We start from the raw sequence: 20,754 nt of genomic DNA, 5'->3' as shown, positions 1-20,754 counted from the left end.
CACTTACAGCTAAGTTGATCCTTGGCGGGAAATTTAATAAAAATATAAAAAGTTGCGTAACTGATAAGATTAAACTGATTACCAAGATAGAAAAAGTACGTATAGGTTTATGAAAAAAGCAAAAAATATTTACAGTCAATTTAAGAACGAAATATGCTAAAATTAGTGAAATAATTAGAGGAAATGCAAATGTAAAGAACCGCATTATTTCTGCTTATTACATTCTCATCCTAATGAGAAGGTACTGGTTTTATGTAAAATTTGACTTAGTCGATTTTTATTAAATTTCTACGTTTCGATACCTCCTGAGTCAGAAAAAAATGATTTTTACAAAGGTTTCTGCCCGTCCGTCTATAGTCTGTAGGCAAGATAACTTTCGAAAAAAATGATCGGATTGGATTGAGTTTTGACACGCTTTTTTAAGATCTAAAAATAAATAAATTTGTGGCCAAACGATTCAAGCTACGAAAAAAATAAAGATGAAAGTTGTTCATCCAAAAAAGGTACAATAAAATGTTGAATATCAATATTGTTTTTAAATCAGATCTGAAAACTTACCTTAAACCTTTTTTCTCCCGAGACAGGTGATAAGAATGTGTTCGTTAAAGCCGAAAGAGCTTTAACAAAAGAGAATTCACAACAGCGTGCAGTTTTTCTTTTTTTTTAATGGATTTATTTTTGCATTTGCAAATTGAAACTGGAATAAAAAAAACTGAGGAATGGTATACAAATATTTATTGATAAAGAAAAAGATAACCTTTTTTCCTATGTAAAATATATACATGATATATACATCTTATATACAAATATACAAAATTTATTACTATGAAATATAATTATAATAATATTAGTAATAATTATTGAAAAAATATTATGTACAGCCCTTTAAAAAGAATATTTTTTTCCGTAGACTTTCAGAATTACCTACAATTCGAGAGCAGTTATAATTAATTTGTATAAACACACTTGTTTGTACAAATACTTCCTTTGTTACTTTAAAAAAATTATCCAACTTATATGATTTGTAGTCCATCATGATAAAAAAAAAAAGAAATTCTTATCAGATCAGGCTGGCGATTCGGCAGACAATTTCAAATTCCCGGTCATCTCCCGATTTTTCCTAATCAAGTTTTTTTTTATTCTCCAGGTAAAATAAAATTAACATACTCATATTTGCAGCAAAACCCAAAAACTTATTTTAATTCATGACGTTCAATCAGTAAACTTCATTCAACAAAAAATTTTTTTAAATTTCAAGATAAATGAATTTTCAAATAAAATTAATGAATGTTAAACTAAAAGTTGAGTTTTTAAAACAATTTATTAATTTTTCATTAACATAATGAATATTTAGCAGGGATACTTGATTTTTCAACCTAAAAGATGAATTTTTAAACAATAAGACCAATTTTCAAACAAAAAGGTGAATTTTCTACCAAAAAATAAAAATTTTCAATAAAATACATGAGTTTTTAACGAACTACTTAAATTCTCAATAAAAGAGAACAAATATTCAACTAAAGAGATGAATTTTTTTTAAACACGGACATAAATTTTTAAAGAAAAAGATAATTTTCTAATAAAAATCGATTTTTCAGCAAAATACGTGAATAATCAACAAACTAGTTAAATTTTAAATAAAAAAAAAAGAAGATAAATCAGCCAAATTGTTGAATTTTGAACTAGACAACATTATTTTCAATCAAAAATATCACAGTTAAATTCTCAATTGGAGAAATTAATTTTCAACCAAACTGATGAGTTATTAAATAAAATGATGAAACTTTAACTGTAATAGATGCATTTTTTACAAAAAGAAAAGAATTTTCAACCATAAATATTAATTTTCTAAACAAAAAAAGGCGAATTTTCCACAAAGTACATAAATTTTCAAACAAATAGCTTAATTTTTTTGCAGAAAATATCAATTTTCAACCAAATAGTTAAATTTTCGTGGAAAAAAAGATAAATTTTAAATCAAAAATAGAATAGTTGAATTTTCTTTTGCAAATCTAATTCATAATAAGCAAAGCAGTTAAATTTTCTACTCGAATAGTTAAATTCTTCGTTAAAAAAAAAATGATTTTGAACAAATGAGTTTTATTTTCAACCGCAAGTATTTTAATTTTCAACTAAAAAAAATATATACTACCTTTCAGATTTTTTCTAATTTTTTTTTCTTATTTGGACGAGGGAACTTTTAGATTTTGACGAATTCTGTCTTGAAACAGAGATTTTTCAAACTCCTTTCTTATAAATACGAATTATAATTCTTTAAAAAAATCAGGGTGGCTGTTTTAATCGAAGAAAAAAATTCCCGGTCATTTTCCGGTTCGCAAACATTTTTCACGGTCAATGAAATTTATAAAATGGAACACTAAAGCTGAAAAATTTTCCACTTGAGGTAATAAAAACTGAGCTGTAAATGAAAGCACTCAAAGGGAAACTGTTAAATTTTGAACTTTTAAAATTGAAATTTAAAAGTTTTTAATAAAAAAATGTATTCAAATGCTCAATAATTTACGCGTATAAAATTGAAGGTACTAACATTTTTCAATATAAAAAAGAGAGATCCACGTTATCATTTTCAATGCTCTAAATTAAAAACTCAATCATTGAACTTTAAAACTTTCAAAATTATATAATTTTAAGGAATTTTAAGCTAGAAACATCAAATATTTAAAAATTGAAAAAAAATTAACTGAACACTTCTTTAATTAGAAATTCAATTATTTTCTTATTAAATAGTTTAAACATCCTTGGAGAGCTTCAAAATCTTGAAAAATCTAGAAGCTGTTTTAAATTGTTTTTGAATTAAAAATTATTTTGGAAATTTTTTCAGAACTTCTAAATATCTATCAAAATTAATAGATTTTTTTCTACAATTTTCAGAAAATCCTGCAAATTTTAGAAAATTTCTTTACAATTTGGATGTATAAATAACAATTGAACATTTATTATTTGTAGGAAAATTAAAAATAACTTTTCATTTTGAAAAATTATTTTAAGAGAATATTTAAAAAAAATTTCAAAGATTTAAACAAAATATATACAAAAAAGATTCTAGAAGATTTTAAGAAAACTTTCTAAAATTTGCATGATAATTTTTTGATTTTTTTGAAACTCCTAAACATCTATTAAAATTACTCAGATTTTTTTCTACAAATGTTTATTTGTAAATTATACATCAAAATTTAAAAATTTAACTTAAAAATGCAGCATTTTTCGAATACAATTAAAATTGTAACGTTCAAAGTTTAAAGACTCTTTGAAATTTTAATGATTCCAGGCTTTCTGTTAAAGATTCTTTACTTTTAAATATTTGGTTTCAATTAACTTGTCTCAAATAAAAATTCAAATACTGCTAAATATTCAATAATTAATGTTTTTTAATTTAAAAATTTCAAATTGAGTGGTTAAAAGATTGAATACACACTATTTTGATCTCAAATTTGAACTGATATTTACTGAAATTTCATCACAATAAAAAAAAAATTTGAATGCAAAATTTTAATAAACAAATCCGCCATAACACGCGAAAGTTGACAACTTTTTTCCCCCTCTGATTTTATGGGCAACGCCATCATTCATGTGCTTCTCTGAAACATTTCAATCGATTTTTTTGTTATTTTAAGATGAATATCTCGTCCATATACCTATTTTCAAAGCATGAAAAAATTATTTCACAAAATGAGAGAAAAAAAAATTTCTAAATTTTGTATTTGATTGTTTATGCAAATAAGTGGTTAAATAATAATTTATCACAAAAACAAAGAGGTATATCGACTAGATAATTAAATTAGCTTGAAAATGGCGCTTTTTTTTCTTTCGATAAGTTAAAAACTCGCGGCGAAACCGCTTCGAATTTTGTTCTAAAATTTTAACAGAGTACTCTTGAGATGTTACACTTTCAAATCTGAAAATTCTTAAATTTTCAACTGGTTTAACATCGTTTTGTCAAATCATTTTTATTCACTTTTTATTACTTAAATTAGAGATAAAATAAAAAAAAATTATTTATTTATTAAATAAAAATGTTTTTTATCCAAAATTGTTAACATAAAAAAATCACTGTCAATTCCCGAGTTTTCTCGTTCTCAAAAACCACCCTGAAAATGCTCCGCGAGTTTAGATAAAAAAGAAATCAGTTTTCTGAATTAACCAAAATTATGAAAATAATAGAAATCTGAATTTTACTGCAATTAAAAGTAAATTCCCGGTCATTTTCCGAGTTTTCCTGGTCAATGAAATTCCCGGTCAAGTCGCGACCCTACATTTTTTTAAAAAAGTTAAGTTTTCTAAAATTTAAAACTTTCTTAGCTTGTCAATTAGAGAGGCAACGCAAGCGTAAATATTTGGAACGTCGAATCCATAGATTTCTCGTTCCAAAAATTGCCAAATGTGGTGAGAGACATGGGAAAATTTATCGTGTAAAACTTTGATAGATTGAAAACATATGTCCACGGCTGCTAAAATTGTTGGAGCTTGATAGACGATATCGCCTATGACCACGTAAGAAGACGTGATACTATCGAGGGTTGGTCCATTAATGACGATGTAAGGTTGAACCGTCAAATTGTGATCGACATGGATCTTCAGGAGTTCGTCTTGAATCTTCTTAAAAGATTCGATCCGGTTGTTTGATTCCTATATCAACATAATTATTTTTAATAATTACATTAGGAGAAGTATTTCTTACAAATCGTTATTTTTTGTTATTAAACAAAGTATTTGATTTAAAGTATTTGAACTACGCAATTGCCGATAATTGTTCAAAAATAAATGTTTTCGATATTAATAATACTAAATAATAATGAAAATAAAGGGTCAAAAATAAATTCTAGGCGTTCACAATTTAAGAGTTTTTTTTTTCAAATCGAAAATCTGTAAATAAAATTATTTCAGAATAAAATTTCGAAAATAGAAAAAATTAAAAACTTTAAAAATTGATTACTTAAAACTCAAAAGAATTGAAATTTCATTGGCGCTTTCAAATAAAAAGAGTTTTTAATTTGATACTACTTTAAAGTACTTTGAATGTTTTCAACTCAAAACTACTTAAATTGTAGAATAAAAAATTTGTATTACATTAACAAAACAGAAAATCTGACGCCACAAATTTGTCTGAGATATAAAATTAAGTTTTCGTCATTTTTACCTCTCAAAATGTAAATTTTTTAAATTATAAACCTTTAAAATTTAATTATTCGAAAAAACTTTTTAAAAAGTAATCTCTAATGTTTAATAGAAAAGTTTTGAAAACCGTTTTCGCAACTGAAGGGGAAAAATTCTTTGCATTGATATTAACAGATCGTAAAAATTGTAAATAATTTATTTTTGGACATATGGTACTTTTTCCACGCCCAAATGCTAACATATTCAGGATAAATTCATAAGATTTCAAAACAAAACCAAAAAATTCAAGTGAAATTCAAAATAATTCAAATGAAATTGAAAATATTTTTTAAATAAAAAAAAATTCCATTGATGAAATGCCAAATAATTCGATGAGAGTTTTAAATACTTCCGGATCAATGGTATAGAAATATTTTTAAATTCCAAAAACTCCATTGATTGAAAGCCCTGCCCTAGAATTTAGTAAATTTCAAATCCTTTGAAATTTTACAAAATACCCCACTTCTCGTGAAAAAAATCTCTTAAGAACCACTAAAATATATTAAAATCCCCTGAAATTCTATGATAATATTTCTTGAAGTCCCGGAAAATGTATTAAAATACCATGAGACCTTTAACATCCCTTAAAATCATTGAAATCCTCGAAAATATTATAAAATCCTGTGAAGTCTTTTATGAAATTCAAAATAATTCCGATGAATTGGAAAATATTTGTTAAATGAAAGAAAATTCCATTGATTTCACTAAAACTTGAATGAATTTAAAGGAATTTAAGGCAAAGGAGAAGAATTCTATGAAATTTATACAAATTCAAGGTGAATTTAAAAAGAAAAACATTCAAATGAATTGAAAAGAATTTAAAAATATGAAGAAAAAAAACTTCACTGAAATACACAGCTTTGAAATTAGCTTAAAGAAATTGAAGGGAATTCAAAAGAATTTGATGAAATGCCAAAGAATTCAAAGAGAGGTTTAAATACTTCCGGATCAATGGTATAAAAACATTTTAAATTCAAAAAACTCCATTGATTAAATTACATAGAATTGAGTAAATTTCAAATCCTTTGAAATTCTACAAAATACCTCACTTCTCGTGAAAAAAAAATCCCTTAAAATCCACTAACATATATTAAAATCACCTAAAATTCTATGATAATATTTCCAGAAGCCGGAGAAAATTTATTAACATACCATGAGACCTTTAAAATCCCTTAAAATCATTGAAATCCTCGAAAATATTATAAAAACCTATGAAATCTTTTAAAATATGTGTCTCAAAATATCTCAAGTGTGCCACTTTTAAATCGATAGTTCGATTTTCAATTAAATTATATAGTTTTCGATTTGTTTTTATATCAAAATAACTATAAAATATTTTTACAAAAATTTCATTTTTTTTAAAGTTCTTAACAATCAAAGTACTTCATCATTTTTTTCAAAAATGGATTACTCGCCAACGATTCATCGAAATTCAATAATTGAGTCATGAAAATTTTTATTACGAAGTATACTTTACGCCAAAAAATTGCTTATTAGTAAAAAAACATTTTTTATTGTTTAAATAATCGTTTTTTTTAACAATTGAAATTAAATAAAACTTCTCCGTCTGTGAAAGAATTCTTCCACGTGCCAATAGATTCTACAATCTCTTTCGAAAATTTTGGCGAAAAAAAGATTGTATTTTGTAGTAGTTCAAAAGTAGTATAAAAGTTATTTTTATTGAAAATTCACCTTTTTTGTTTAGAATTCAACTACTAGGTTGAATGTTTGAAACCGTTTTGTTAAAAAAATATTTTTTTGGTAGAAAATTAATCTTCTTGGTTGAAAATCTCACTATAATTTGTTGAAGATTAAACTATTTTATTAAAATTTCAGTTTTTGTGTTGAAGCTTCATTAGTTCAGTTAAAAATGCATCTTTTTGTTGGAAAAGTTAATTTTTGGTTAAAATTATTATTTTTTATTAAAAATTAGTCTTTACAATTATGATTTGACTATACAATTTTTTTTTTAATTCACATGTTGTGATTTAAAACTCAACTACTTGACTGAATACTTAATCACTCTCTTAAAAAACAATATTTTTGGTTGAAGATTCATTTCTTTGATTAAAATTGTACCTATGCTTGATTGAAAATTAAACCACCTTATACTTTTTTGGTAAAAAATTAACCTTCTTAGTTGAAAATTCATCTTTTTGATCAAAAAATTATTAAACCTCGTAAAAAGTTGAACCGCTTGATTAAAAATGTATTTTTTTTATCAACACTTATCGTTTTAGTTTAAAATTCGTCGCATATTGTACTAAATATGATACCCACAATAATTTTATTTAAAATAATTTATTACCCAATTGTTTCCCGATTTCTTGGCTCAAAGTTGATCCACTTTATTAAAAAATTCATTTTTTTTAAATGATGCTTCATTCTTTTAATTGAAAATTCATCTATTTATTGGAAAAGTAAACGATTTTGATAATATTATTCTTTTTTAAATTAATGTTTTTAACTGGAAACTTAACCATTCAACTTTTGGTTGAAAATCGATTTTTTTTTATAATGGATTCATTTTGTTGGAAATTCATCTTTTTAATAGGAAATTAATCTTCTTGGTTGAAAATTCATCTTTTTTATCAATAAATAACTACTATGTCTGATAAAAAGTTGAACCGCTTGATTAAAAATGCATTTTTTTTATTAACATTGATCATTTCAGTTTAAAATTCGTTTCATATTGTACTAAATATGATACCCACAATAATTTTATTTAAAATAATTTATTACCCAATTGTTTCCCTATTTTTTGGCTCAAAGTTGATCCACTTTATTAAAAAATGCATTTTTTAAATGATGCTTCATTCTTTTAATTGAAAATTCATCTATTTTGTGTAAAAGTGAACTATTTTGATAATATATATATTTTTTAAATTAATCTTTCTACTTGGAAACTCAACCATTCAACTTTTGGTTAAAAATAAATTTTTTTTAGTTGATTATGGATTAATTTTGTTGGAAATTCATCTTTTTAGTAGAAAATTAACATAAAATGGAATATTTTAAGATTCATATTTGTAAAATTGGGTCATCTAAAATTAAGAGAAATTGTAATTGTATTAATTATAATTAAAAGTGTTCAAAATTAAATAATTAAAGATTGACAACTTTTAAATTTGAGTTATTTAAATTTAAAGCGATTAAAATTTGACAATTTAATACATAATAAAAGTACAAGTTAACATTGAAACTGATTAGACCATTTTTTTTAAAGTGAAAAATTAATTGAATTTTTCTTTTTAAAAAACCTTTCGAAATAGATAGTAATTTTAAATGGAAAGCTTTCAAAATGAAAAATTTCTACTCCCGAACGTTAAAACTCAAACAAACACTAACTTAATTTAAGACTGAAAAAAGTTTTAGTCACCAAGAATTACGACATAAAAACTTTTTTATACTATACCCCTTTAAATTTTCAATTATTTGAAGTAAATTTAAATCGCTTAAAAATTAATAATTTTTTAAATTTCTAATGCTATTTTCCAAAATTTAAACATTGCAATGCTAATTGCAAAATTAAAACCTATGAAAGGGAAAAATTACAAATTCAGAACTCTGAAATTATAACCGCTTAAAATGACCGAAATTGTCCAATTAATGATTTATCAATTTCAAATAGTTTAATTTCATCGCTTTTTATTTTAAACTCAATTTATAATTTTTTTATTTCAAATCTTCCTTTAGAATTAATGTTCATTCTAGAAAGTTTAGAATGTGAAATGTTTTTTCAATTTGAAATTACTTATTGGTTTAAATCTTTGACTATAAATCGGAAAACTTTAAGATTTGACATTGAAAATTAAAAATTATACTTGAATTAGAAATAAAGATTGGGTTAACTAGAATTGAGTACATTTAGAAGAATTTCAGTGAATTAAAAAATGCAAGAGAATTCCAAAGAATGAAAAAGAATTCAGTATAAATTAATAAGAATTCGATGGGAATTCCATAAAGTAATTTCGAATCTGTTTAAATTTTTGGAAACATACTAATTTCTAACAAAAAAGTGACCAATGATTCCAAAAAAACATTTGAAAATATTGATTGAACTGAGTAATTTTGAAATGAGTTTAGAAAAATTAAAGAGAATTTAAAAGAATTTGATTAAATGAATAAGAATATAAGATGAGTTTTAAAGACTTCAAGACTCCAAAAATATTTGAAAATCTCTTGAAATATTTGAAAAATTACGAAATTTCTCACTGCGTATGAATAAATTCATTGAAATTCATTAAAATGTTATAAAATTACATAAACTCTAATGATACTTTCTGAAACCCTTGGAAATCTTCGGAAATTCTTTACAATCGCATGTAAATTTGGTCAAATCCCGTAAAATTGTCAAAACTCTTGAAATTGTTTAAATTTCTTGAAAATGTCATGGACTTTTTTAAATATTTCCTAAAGATTTCAAATCCTTTGATATCTTTTGATATCCCTTGAATTTTTTTAGAGCTCTTGAAAACACCGGGGAATTTTTTACAATACCCTAAAATATTGCAAATCCTTTGAAATCCCATTTAATTACTTAACTCAATTTAAAATTACTTGTAATATTTTTAAGTAACCTGAAATATTTCAAAATTCTTCAAATTTTTTTAAAGCTCTTGAAAATGAAAAATACCTTAAAATATTATAAATACTATATCATTTTATCAATTGATTCACATGATTAATTAGGTAAAAACTTTAACAAAGTCAAAAAATCTTTAATTTAGAAGAATTCAAGGTGAATTACAAACAATAATTTTAAATCACTTCATATCTTTGAAACCCTAAAAAATTTCTCACGTTTCTTAAATAAATTTTTTAAAGCAATTGAATTATTATTAAGTTTGGTGAAATTCTATGAAATCGAGCGATATTTCCTAAAATCCTGGAAAATTATTTATCCTAAAATATTTCAAACGCTTTGAAGTTCCCTCAAATTAATGAAATGAATAAAAACATCCCTGGAATCATTTTAAATTCCCTGAAATATTTCAAATTTGTTGAAATTCTACAAAATACCTTACTTCTCGTGAACAAATTCCTTAAAATCCACTAAAATATATGAAAATACCATGAGACCTATAAAATCCCTTAAAATCATTGAAATCCTCGGAAATTATCTCTTAAAAATGCCAATGAATTTGAAAAAAATACGCTAAAGTATTTCAAATCCTTCGATCATTTTATCATTTGATCCTCATGATCAATTAAATTAAAACTTTTAAAAATTAAAAAAAAAATCCAATGAATTAAATAGAATGGAATCAATTTAGAGAAATTCAAGAGATTTAATCAAATTTACGAGAATTCCAGCAAATTTCAAATCTCTTCAAATCCCGGAAACCCTACTAATTTCTAACACCAGAAGTGACTATTGACTAAAACAAAATTCAAGTTAAATTCAAAAGAATTCAAATGAATTCGAACAATTTTAAAAATCGAACAAAATTTGATCGATTGCAATAAACTCAATAAGCTCAATAATTTACGCGCATAAAATTAAAGATACTAACATTTTTCAATATGAAAAAATATATATCCACGTTATCATTTTCAATGCTCTAAATTAAAAAATTAATTAATGACCTTTAAAATTTTCAAAATTATATAATTTTAAGGAATTTTAAGCTAGAAACATTAAATATTGAAAAATTGAAATTTTTTAACTAAACACTTCTTAAATTACAAATTCAATTATTTTCTTTTTAAATAACTTAAACATCCTTGGAAAGCTTCGAAATTTTATCTGAAAATCTTGAGAAATCTAGAAGTTGTGTTAAATTAAAAATTATTTTGGAAACTTTTTCAGAACTTCTAAAAATCTGTCAAAATTAATTGATTTTTTTCTACAATTTTCAGAAAATCATGCAAAATTTAGAACAATTTTGAACGAAAAAATTCTATTCTTTTCAAGAATTGTAAAAGGCTTCGCAAGAATAAAAACATTTTCTTAAGATTCATAGGAAAATTAAAAATTATTTTTCATTTTGAAAAATTATTTTAAGAGAATATTTAAAAAGTTTTTCAAAGGTTTAAACAAAATTATCAAAAAAGATTCTAGAAGATTTTAAGAAAACTTTCTAAAATTTGCATGGTAATTTTTAATCTATTTAAAACTCCTAAATATCGCTTAAAATTACAAAAATTATTTCTACAAATGTTCATTTGTAAATTATACATCAATATTTAAAAATTTCACATTCAAATTAAGCATTTTTTCAAATACAACAATAAAAATTGAAACGTTCAAAGTTTAAAGGCTCTTAGAAATTTTAACGATTTCAGGCTTTCTATGTCAAACAATTCAGTCAAAGATTCTTTACTTTTAAATATTTGGTTTCAATTTACTTGTCTTAAATAAAAATACAAATATTGCTAAATATTCAATAATTAATCTTTTTTTTTTATTAAAAATTTCAAATCAAATGGGTTAAAAATTGAATATTTTGGACTTAAACAATATTTTAAATTTAATAAAATCCTTTAATTACGAATATATTATTATGAAGTTATTTTTAAGTTGAAAATAGTTTATAAACTTTCAGTCACAAGTTCACATTTATTTAATGACTAAGCCTTTCAAATTTAAACCCTTTAATTTTGAACATTAAAATCTGAAAATTATTAAATTTTGAACTGAGTTAAAATCGTTTTGGCAAATCGCTTTTGTTCACTTTTTATTACTTAAAGTACAGATAAATAAAAAATAAAATGTATTTATTTATTAAATAAAAATGTTTTTTATTAGAAAATTTCAATGTCAAAGTCTTTTATTTTTTATTTATTCAAGTCGTGAGAAAGCATTTCAAAATTCTTTAATTTAAAAATGTAAGCTTAATAATAAAAATTTTAGATGACAAATTTTCAATGCACAAAAATTTTGAATTACAAATTGTAAGCTGAATAATAGCATAATTTAAAAACATAACAATTCTACTAATTATTTAAAAACTGTTGAAATCGAACGTGGACAGATTTTTCTTTTAAAAATTTGTAAAATTCCCAGTCAAAATCCTGTGAAAGCCTTGAAACCACTGAAATATATAAACAATTTCTGGAAATCTTTTAAAATTTCCCAAAATATTTCAAATCCTTTTAAATTACATTAAATTACTGAAATCAATAAAAAAATTTCTTTGCAATCTTTTAAAATAATCTGAAATATTTAAAATCTTTTAAACTCCTTTAAAATTGCTTAAATCCATCGAATTAAATAGAATGGAGTAAATTTAGATAAATTCAAGAGAATTAATAAGAATTCAGAGTGAATTTCAAATATTTTAAAATTTGTAAAACCTTACAAAATACCTCCCATCTCATAAATAAATCCTTCAAAATCCACTGAAATATTGTAAAATCCTTTGACATTCTATGATAATATTTTCTGAAATCATGGAAAATATATTAAAATATATTAAGTTTTAAAATCCTTTTAAATCATTGAAATCCTCCGAAATCTAATCAAATAACGTGAAATCTTTTAAAATATTTAAAAACCTCATAAGTCCAGTATCATTCCAATCTTCAGAAATAGTAGAAAAATTATTATCCTAAAATATAAGCTTTAAAATCACTTCAAATTAATAAAATCAATAAAAAAATCCTTTAAATTATTTAAATCTTTTAAAAATTTCTCGGAATCTTTAAAAATACCCTGAAATATTTCAAAGAATTCAGGATAATTCAAAAATAGGTATAAACCTGAAATGAATAGTGAATTAAACCCATGAATTATTTTATTGATTGACATTACCTTCAGATGATAGATGAATGTTGACAAAACAAGGGACTTCTCAGGAGCCCAATTTTGCCCCGTTTTCGAACGATGGGTTTGTTTCATAATTTTATTAAACAAATATGGCAGCAACATCAGAGCCAAAAGATGACTTCGATCTTGAATCAATAAAAAAAATAATAATGAGCCAAGTTTTTTCTTGACCGTGTTAATTTTGTAATTATTTTAACCAATAATTTTACAAATCTTGAAATAAAAAATTCACTTATCAATTTACAGTTTAATAATTCTATAATAAAACTTCAGAGCTATTGAATGTTGACACTAAAAAATATAAATAGAAAAAAAGTGTTTTCTAAGCAAGAAATTAACAGAAACCAATAAAAAAATCCAACTATTTATGGTTGTAACTTAATTATTATTTTTGATTAAAAAGTCTAATATTCTATTTTTGGACGATAATTCGTCATTTTTTTTGAATAAATTGTACTATTTGTTGGAAACTTGACTTATTTTGCTAAAAATTCAACTGACTGTTGAAAATTCGTCTTTTTGGCTTGGTCTTTCTCGTATTAAAATGCATTTTACGTCAAATTTGATGAATTCCTTGAATTTTCTTGAATCTTTTAAATTTACATTAAATTCAATTTTTTTCTCCATTATTTTGAATTCGCTTACTTCTTAATATACTTTAAATTCTTTGAAATGTTTAAATTGATTCTATTAAATTTTTTTTTCTATTCTCTTAAATTTTTTTGTAGATATTTGAGTTGGCATTAAAGTCGTTTGTATTCCATGAATTGCCTTAAAATTTTTTAAATCACACTGAATTCCTTTTAATTTTTTGTATTAATTAGAATTCACTAAATTCTTCTAATCCTTTAAATTCTTTTGAATTTATGTGATTCTTTGAATTCCTTGAAATCCCTAAAAGTTTGTTCAACTATACTGAATTCCTTTCAATTTTTAAATTATTATTTGGAATTCTCAAAATTAAAAAAAAAAATTATTAAAATTTTTTTAATTCTTCTCTATTTCTTTGCACCATTGTGAGTTTAGGTTTAATTCTTTCAAATTTTTTAGAATTATTTCAACTATTTTGAACTTTTCGATTTTGTTGTACTTTTTAAATTCTGTTGAATTCTAATGCATTACTTTGAGTTCATATCCAATTATTTTATTTCACTCAGAGTTTCGTTAAATTATTTGTAATTATTTCATCAAATTCATCTGGAATTTGTCAAAAAATTTATATTCTTCAAAATTCAATTAAATTTGACTGAATTCTTTAATTTCTAACGAACTTTTTAAACTTGTTATATTCTTTGAATTCTTTTTCATTCCTCTGCAGTATCTTTACTTCATATTTAATATTTTTAAGTTCCTCTAAATTTCTCTAAATTCACTTTGAATTACCTTCAGTTCCTTTTATTTCTTATTATTTATTTAAATTGCTTAAACTTTTCTGAAGTTATATAAAAATTCACTATATTCCTATAATTCTTTAAGATCCATATACAATCTTTGGATTACGTAAAATTCCTTTCAGTCTTTTGAGTTTATCTTTAATTCTTTTGAATTCCTTTGAATTTTCTAAAATTAATTTATTAATTGTAATTTATCTTGAATTGTAGAAATTCTTTGAACTCCTTTGAAACTTTTAAATTTAGATTGAACTCCCGTAAATATATTTTATTATTTGAAATTTACTTTATTCTTGAAATTCGAATTCTTTTACATTTTCTTGAAGCCTTTTAAATTTGTCTTTAATTATTTTGCATTCTTTCAAGATTAAAAAAAATGGCTTCTAACTATTTTTTTGTTATGCTTCGAATTTTTTTAATTCTTTTCAAAATTTTGAATTCATATCCTTTTTTATTTCCCTTTTTAATCCTCTCGAATTCGTTGAAAATTTTTTGAATTAACCTTAAGTTCCCTCCAATTTTTTTTATTATTTTAGAATGCTATTTAATTCTTTGTATTTCTTTAATTTCGCCTTAAATCTGTTCAATTTTTTATATTATATGGAATTTACTTGAACTGTTTTGAATTATATTCAATTATTTATTTCCTTTAAATTCTTTCTCATTCCTTTGCAGTCTTCTGAGTTCATATTCAATCTTTTTTAATTCCCTTAAAGAATTGTTTGTACCAAATAATTATTTTTAGCACATTATTTGAAAATTATTTAGAAATCTTTTGAACTCTTTAGTTTTCGAATATAAATTTCAATTTGTATGTTTATTATTATTATTGTATGTTGAGAAAACATACTTTTTGGTTAAAAATTAAAATTTTGTGTTAAAAATAGTCTTTTTGAGATCAAAATGCAACTATTTTGCTAGAAAGTTCAACTATCTAGTAGAAAATAAAACTTTTTTGCTAAAAATCTATATTTTCTGGTTGAACTTTCAACTGTTTTGTAGAAAATTTAACCATTTGGTTTAAAATAAACTATTTTGTAGAAATTTCGTCTTTTTGGTTTGAAAATTTATCTCCTTCGCAAGAAATTGAGTATTTTTTTTTTTGAAAATAGAATTGTCTGGTTGAAAATTAATCTTCATTGGTTGAGGATTTAACTATTTTTATGAAAATTCGTCTTTTCGAATGGATTCAAGTGTTTTTAAATTTTAATAAAAATCTTTTTTTATTTGTTGATTACTATTACATTTTTTTGAGAATTAATATTTTTTAGTGGAAAATTCATTTTTTTAAATGTAAATGTAACTATTTCATTTAAAATTCTTTTTTTTGCGACTTAGAAATTTCTTTTTTTAATTCAACTAATTTGTTGAAATTTCATTTTTTTATTTTATTAAAAGATCAATTGTTTTGTAGAAAATTCATCTTTTTATCTTAAAAATGCGACATTTTGGTTGAATTTTTTTTTCTTTTCCTGAATAAAAAAAGTTTAATTTTCTGAAAAATAAACTCTTTTGATAAAAATTTGTCTCTGTAATTTGAAAATGTATCTCTTTTGGTAAAAATTGCATCTTTTTTGGTAAATAATGTAATTGTTTTATTTAAGGATTCTACTATTTTATGGAAAATTCACTTCGTTTTTCAATGTTACAGTGCTTAATTTTTTGTAAAGAATTCATCTTTTTTTATTGAAAATTCATCTGTTTTATGAAAAATCGTCTTTCTGGGTTGAAATTCAACTACTTTGGTAGAAAATTAATATTTTTCCATAAAAAATGCAACTGTTTCGTCCAAAATTAAAATTTTTGACTTGCAAATTCAACAATCGGGTAAAAAAAAAAACTTTATTTTCATAATTCGTATATTTGGGTTGAAACTTCATCTGTTTGGTTGACATTTTTTTACTTTTTTAGTAGAGAATTCATCGTTTTCGCATAAAAATGTTCTTATTTTGTTGAAAATTCAAGAAATAAGTTGATAAATAATACTTTTCGGTTAGAATTAAAATTATTTGAGAAAAAATTGAAGTTGTTATTGAAAATTGAAATTTTTGAGTTAAAAAATCGTGTTTGTGATTTAAAAATGCAACTATTTTGTTAGAAAGTACAACTATCAAGTTGGAAAATAACTTTTTTGTTAAAAATGTATATTTTCCAGTTGAAAATTCAACTGTTTTGCAGAAAGTTCGACCTTTTGCTTTAAAAATTCCAATTTGTTGGTAGAAAATTCAACTATTTGGATGAAAATGAAATATTTTGTAGAAAATTCGTTTTTTTGGTTTGAAAATTTATCTCCTTTGCTAGAAATTTAGTATTTTTGGATGAAAATAGAACTATCTAGTGGAAAATTAATCTCTCTTAGTTGAGGATTTAATTAATTTAATGAAAATTCGTTTTTTGGAATGAATTAAACTGTTTTTTTAGTTTCAAATTAAAATCCTTGGTTGAAATATCAACTATAACATTTTTTGTTGAGAATTCATATTTTTAGTTGAAAATTCATGCGACAATTTGTTTAAATTTTTTTTTCTTGAATAAAAAAACTTAGTGTTCTGAAGTCTCTTTAATTTGAAAATATATCTCTTTTGGGAAAAATTACATCTTTTTGATCAATAATGTAACTGATTAGTTTAAATTATTCTGTTTTGTTAAAGACTTCTACTATTTTATGGAAAATTCACTTTCTTCAATTGTTATACACTCTAATTTTCTATTGAGAATTCATCTTTTTTTTTTATTGAAAATTCAACTGTTTTGTGAAAAATCATCTTTTTGAGTTGAAATTCAAATATTTTGGTAAAAAATTAATATTTTTCCATACAGAAATGCAAACTTTTTTATCCAAAACTCAAAGTTTTGGCTTGAAATTTCATCAATTGGGTTGAAAATAAACTTTTTTTTATAATTCGAATTTTGCAGTTAAAAACTCAATTGCTTGATAAAAAAAATTCAAATATTTGGTAAAAAAGTAAATTTTCTGTTGAAAATTCAACTATTTGGGTAGAAAATTCATCTTTTTTTTTGCTAAAAATGCAACTGTTTAATAGAAAATTCAACAGTTTGATCGAAAATTAACTTTTTTGTTCATAATTCGTTAAAATTCCAACAAATTGGTGTCAAATTAAATTATTCTGATAGAACATTAATTTCTTTAGTTAAAAATTAACTTTTTTGTTGGAAATTAAACAGTTTTGTAGGAAATTTGAATTTTTGCTTGAAAATTCAACAGTTTCGGTAGAATTTTTTTTTCTTGAATATAAAATCTTTCTTGGATGAAAATACAACCCCCTTTTTATGAAAATTTAGTACATTTTATTTGATAATTCATTTCCATTAGTAGAATTTTAATATTTTCTGAGTAAAAAATGCAACGTTTTGGTTGAGACTTAATCTGTTTTGGTTGAGGATTTAACTATTTGGCTGAATTAAACCTTGCTTAATTTTCTATATAAAAGAAAGATATCTTTTTTTTTGGAAGTTCAACTACTTGCTTGAAAGTTGAAGTACTTTATTAAAAATTCATCATTTTATTTAGAATTTAATTTTTTGTATGAAAATGTAACTATTTTGTTAAAAAGTAATCTTTTGTTGTATTCAACTGTTTTGATTTAAAATTAAAATCTTTTTTGGTTGAACTATCAACCATTTCATTTTTCGTTGAAAATTCAATTAATTGGCCTACAGTTCAACCTTACGGTGAAAATTCATTTTTTTGCTTGGATATTTATCATTTTAATTGAAAATTCTTTTCTTTTTCTTTTTTGTAAAAGAAATTATTTTTAACTCTGAAAATTCTTTTTTTTTCTGGTTAACAATGAACTTTTTAACTGAAAATTTAACGTGTCCAGTTGAATATTTTATTATTTTTGTTTATAGTTAATTTCTTTGGTTGAAAATCATTTTTTAACTAAAAATTTAAACAATAAATTTTTAATCCATAATTAACTTTTTTGTTCCTAATTCTTATTTTTGGGTTGAAAATTAAGCAAATTTCGTATACAATTAAACTATGTGGTTGATATATAACTTTTTGTTGAAAATTTAACTGTTTGTAAAAAATTTATGTTTTTGGTTAAAAATCCAACAGAATGGTTGAAAATTCAATTATCTTTATAAAACATTCAATTTTTTCGTTGAAAATGTACTTTTTTCTTCAAACTTAAATAATTCTGTAGGAAATTCGAATCTTTATTTGAAAATTCAACAGTTTTGTTGGCATTTTTTTTCTTGACTGGAAAATCTCTCTTGGTTGAAAATCCAACCCCTTTTATGAAAATTAGTACATTTTATTTAAAAATTCATCTCTATTAGTAGAATTTCAATATTCTTTGCCTGGTTTTTTGTTTGTTTAAATTTATAATTTGAATTGAAAATAATTTCTATTTCTTTTTTGTAAAAATTGATGTTTTAAACTGAAAATTGATCTATTACAATTAAAAATTCGTTTTTTTGGTGTTGAAAACTAATTTTTTAACTGAAAATGTAACTAATCCAGTTGAATATTCCATTATTTAAGGTGAAAATTAATTTCCTTGGTCAAAAATAATTTTTAACTGCAACCTAATAATAATAAATTTTTGGTAAAAAATTTATTTTTATTTGTTAAAAATTCATGGTTTTTTGTTTGGAAATTTAACTATCTTCTAGAATTTTTTTTATTAAAAATGAATTCGAAAAGTGAAAATGTATTCCAAGGTCGGTTGAAAAATGGTCTGTTTTCTTGGAAAATATAAATTATTAGGTTGAAAATTGATTTATTTTTGAGAAAAATTCTACTTTTCTGGTAGAAAATTGATTCCTTTGTTGGGAATTTGAGCTATTGTGTTGAAAATTAGTTGTTTTTTTTTGGTTGATAGATAATTGTATAAACTGAAAATATAACAATTCCATTTTTGGTTGAAAATAGATCTTTTTATCACTTTTTATTCAAAAATAATGCAAACAAAAGAAAATTGAATACTTCACGATGATATTATGTTAAACTCCAAAAATAAAAAAAAGCATATATTTAAAAAATAAACTAATTATGATAAGAAATAGAGTTTCTTAAACTATAAATTATTTTTTTTTCAAATATTTATTGAAATTTTAGAGACAACTGTCCCAATACACTAACCTTTATCAGAAAGACATTTGCTGTTGACTTTTAAAATCTCTTTGACAACTTTGTCACTCGTTTTTGTTTTGGCCAAGGTGATAATTTTTGGTGCAATTGCTGGCCATTTTTCGGAAAACATATTCGGAGATTTGTTGAAAAAAGCGGAAAAATCTTCTCCAATCTGCAATCATACGAATTCTTTTGTAAATAGAATATTCAATTTAGGTAAAATTTAGAAAAATTATTTTAAGTTTAAATTTGTAATTTATTAAAAATTTTGTTGAATATAGAATCAAAGTGGATAAAGATAAATTACCAGCAAATATCCAGCTGGATTCCTCAAGTTCGGAAAAGTCTCAATTATAGTTTTTATCTCGAATTTCGCGAAAAATTCTCTTTTTTCCTGTGTAGCCGTCCTCCATTTTCTTCTATAAGCTTCATCGATTATCGGAACAACTTTCTTCAATTCTTCAAAATCAGAGGTAAAATGTTGTTCTGAAATTATATAGTATATTTAATAATTTACAATTACAATCTCACCTGAAGTAGTATAAAACATCAAGTTTATTTATTATTTTAAATTACGAGATGTGTTCAAAAAGTAAGTTTCCCTGCTCCGGGAAAAAAGCAAAACCACAATTTTTAGGTTAAAGTAACATATGTATTTATTGTTTGACTTATAAACTATTTTTATTTTTTAAATTTATCTGCTATATCATCAGAGATTGTACCTTACCGACAGTAGATCAACCCTCCAAACCATGAAGGCAGAAAATCCACACAATCTAGATCAAGTTAAGGGCATGTGACACAGCTAAATACCTATATTACCGACCACAGTTTTTCAGTTCACTAAATGTTCTTTTGAACTTAAGAACTTTTTTTGTAAATAAAATATCGAGCTGAAACTTTGGGAAATGTATAAGAGTGCAATAAAGTACGTTTAGGTACTGCATTTTGGTAGAAACTTCACTGAAAATTATTTCATCTTTTTTCTGAACCTCAACATTTTTTGAACGTTCGAACTTTTTTTATACATAAAATATCGGTCTCAAACTTTGAGAAATGCAAGAGCCGAAACAAAACTACGTTTAAGTACAAAGCTTAATAATAAAAGATGTAAAAAAATATATTTCAACAATCAATTCCAACGGCATCAGCCGGTAACGTGGTACACGAAAATGAGAACTCTCTAGAGTCTCGTCTAGTGGCCGCCAGGTTTCTTTTATTATTAAGCTTTGTACTTAAACGTAGTTTTCTTTCGGCTCTTGCATTTCTCAAAGTTTGAGACCGATATTTTATGTATAAAAAAAGTTCGAACG

The 20,754-nt window shown here is 23.4% G+C and overlaps 1 protein-coding gene across 3 annotated transcripts in view; it reads right to left on the bottom strand.

Moving 5' to 3' along the window:
• Positions 1–3,308: 3,308 nt before the first annotated feature.
• Positions 3,309–20,754, bottom strand: part of LOC117175232 — a 33,687-nt gene continuing 16,241 nt past the window's right edge. For all 3 annotated transcript variants that reach the window (XM_033364899.1, XM_033364898.1, XM_033364900.1), the window contains 4 exons: positions 19,749–19,927; positions 19,451–19,613; positions 12,932–13,071; positions 3,309–4,647 (listed from right to left, as the gene is read on the bottom strand). In XM_033364899.1, coding sequence (XP_033220790.1) covers positions 4,306–4,647; positions 12,932–13,071; positions 19,451–19,613; positions 19,749–19,927 — 824 coding nt within the window. In that variant the 3' untranslated portion in view covers positions 3,309–4,305. The remainder of the gene's footprint in view (positions 4,648–12,931; positions 13,072–19,450; positions 19,614–19,748; positions 19,928–20,754) is intronic.

The sequence above is a fragment of the Belonocnema kinseyi genome, chromosome 6, assembly GCF_010883055.1.
Source record: "Belonocnema kinseyi isolate 2016_QV_RU_SX_M_011 chromosome 6, B_treatae_v1, whole genome shotgun sequence".
Lineage (NCBI taxonomy): Eukaryota > Metazoa > Arthropoda > Insecta > Hymenoptera > Cynipidae > Belonocnema > Belonocnema kinseyi.
The sequence above is the reverse complement of the archived record's forward strand: the minus strand, read 5'-3'. Positions and strand labels throughout refer to the sequence as shown.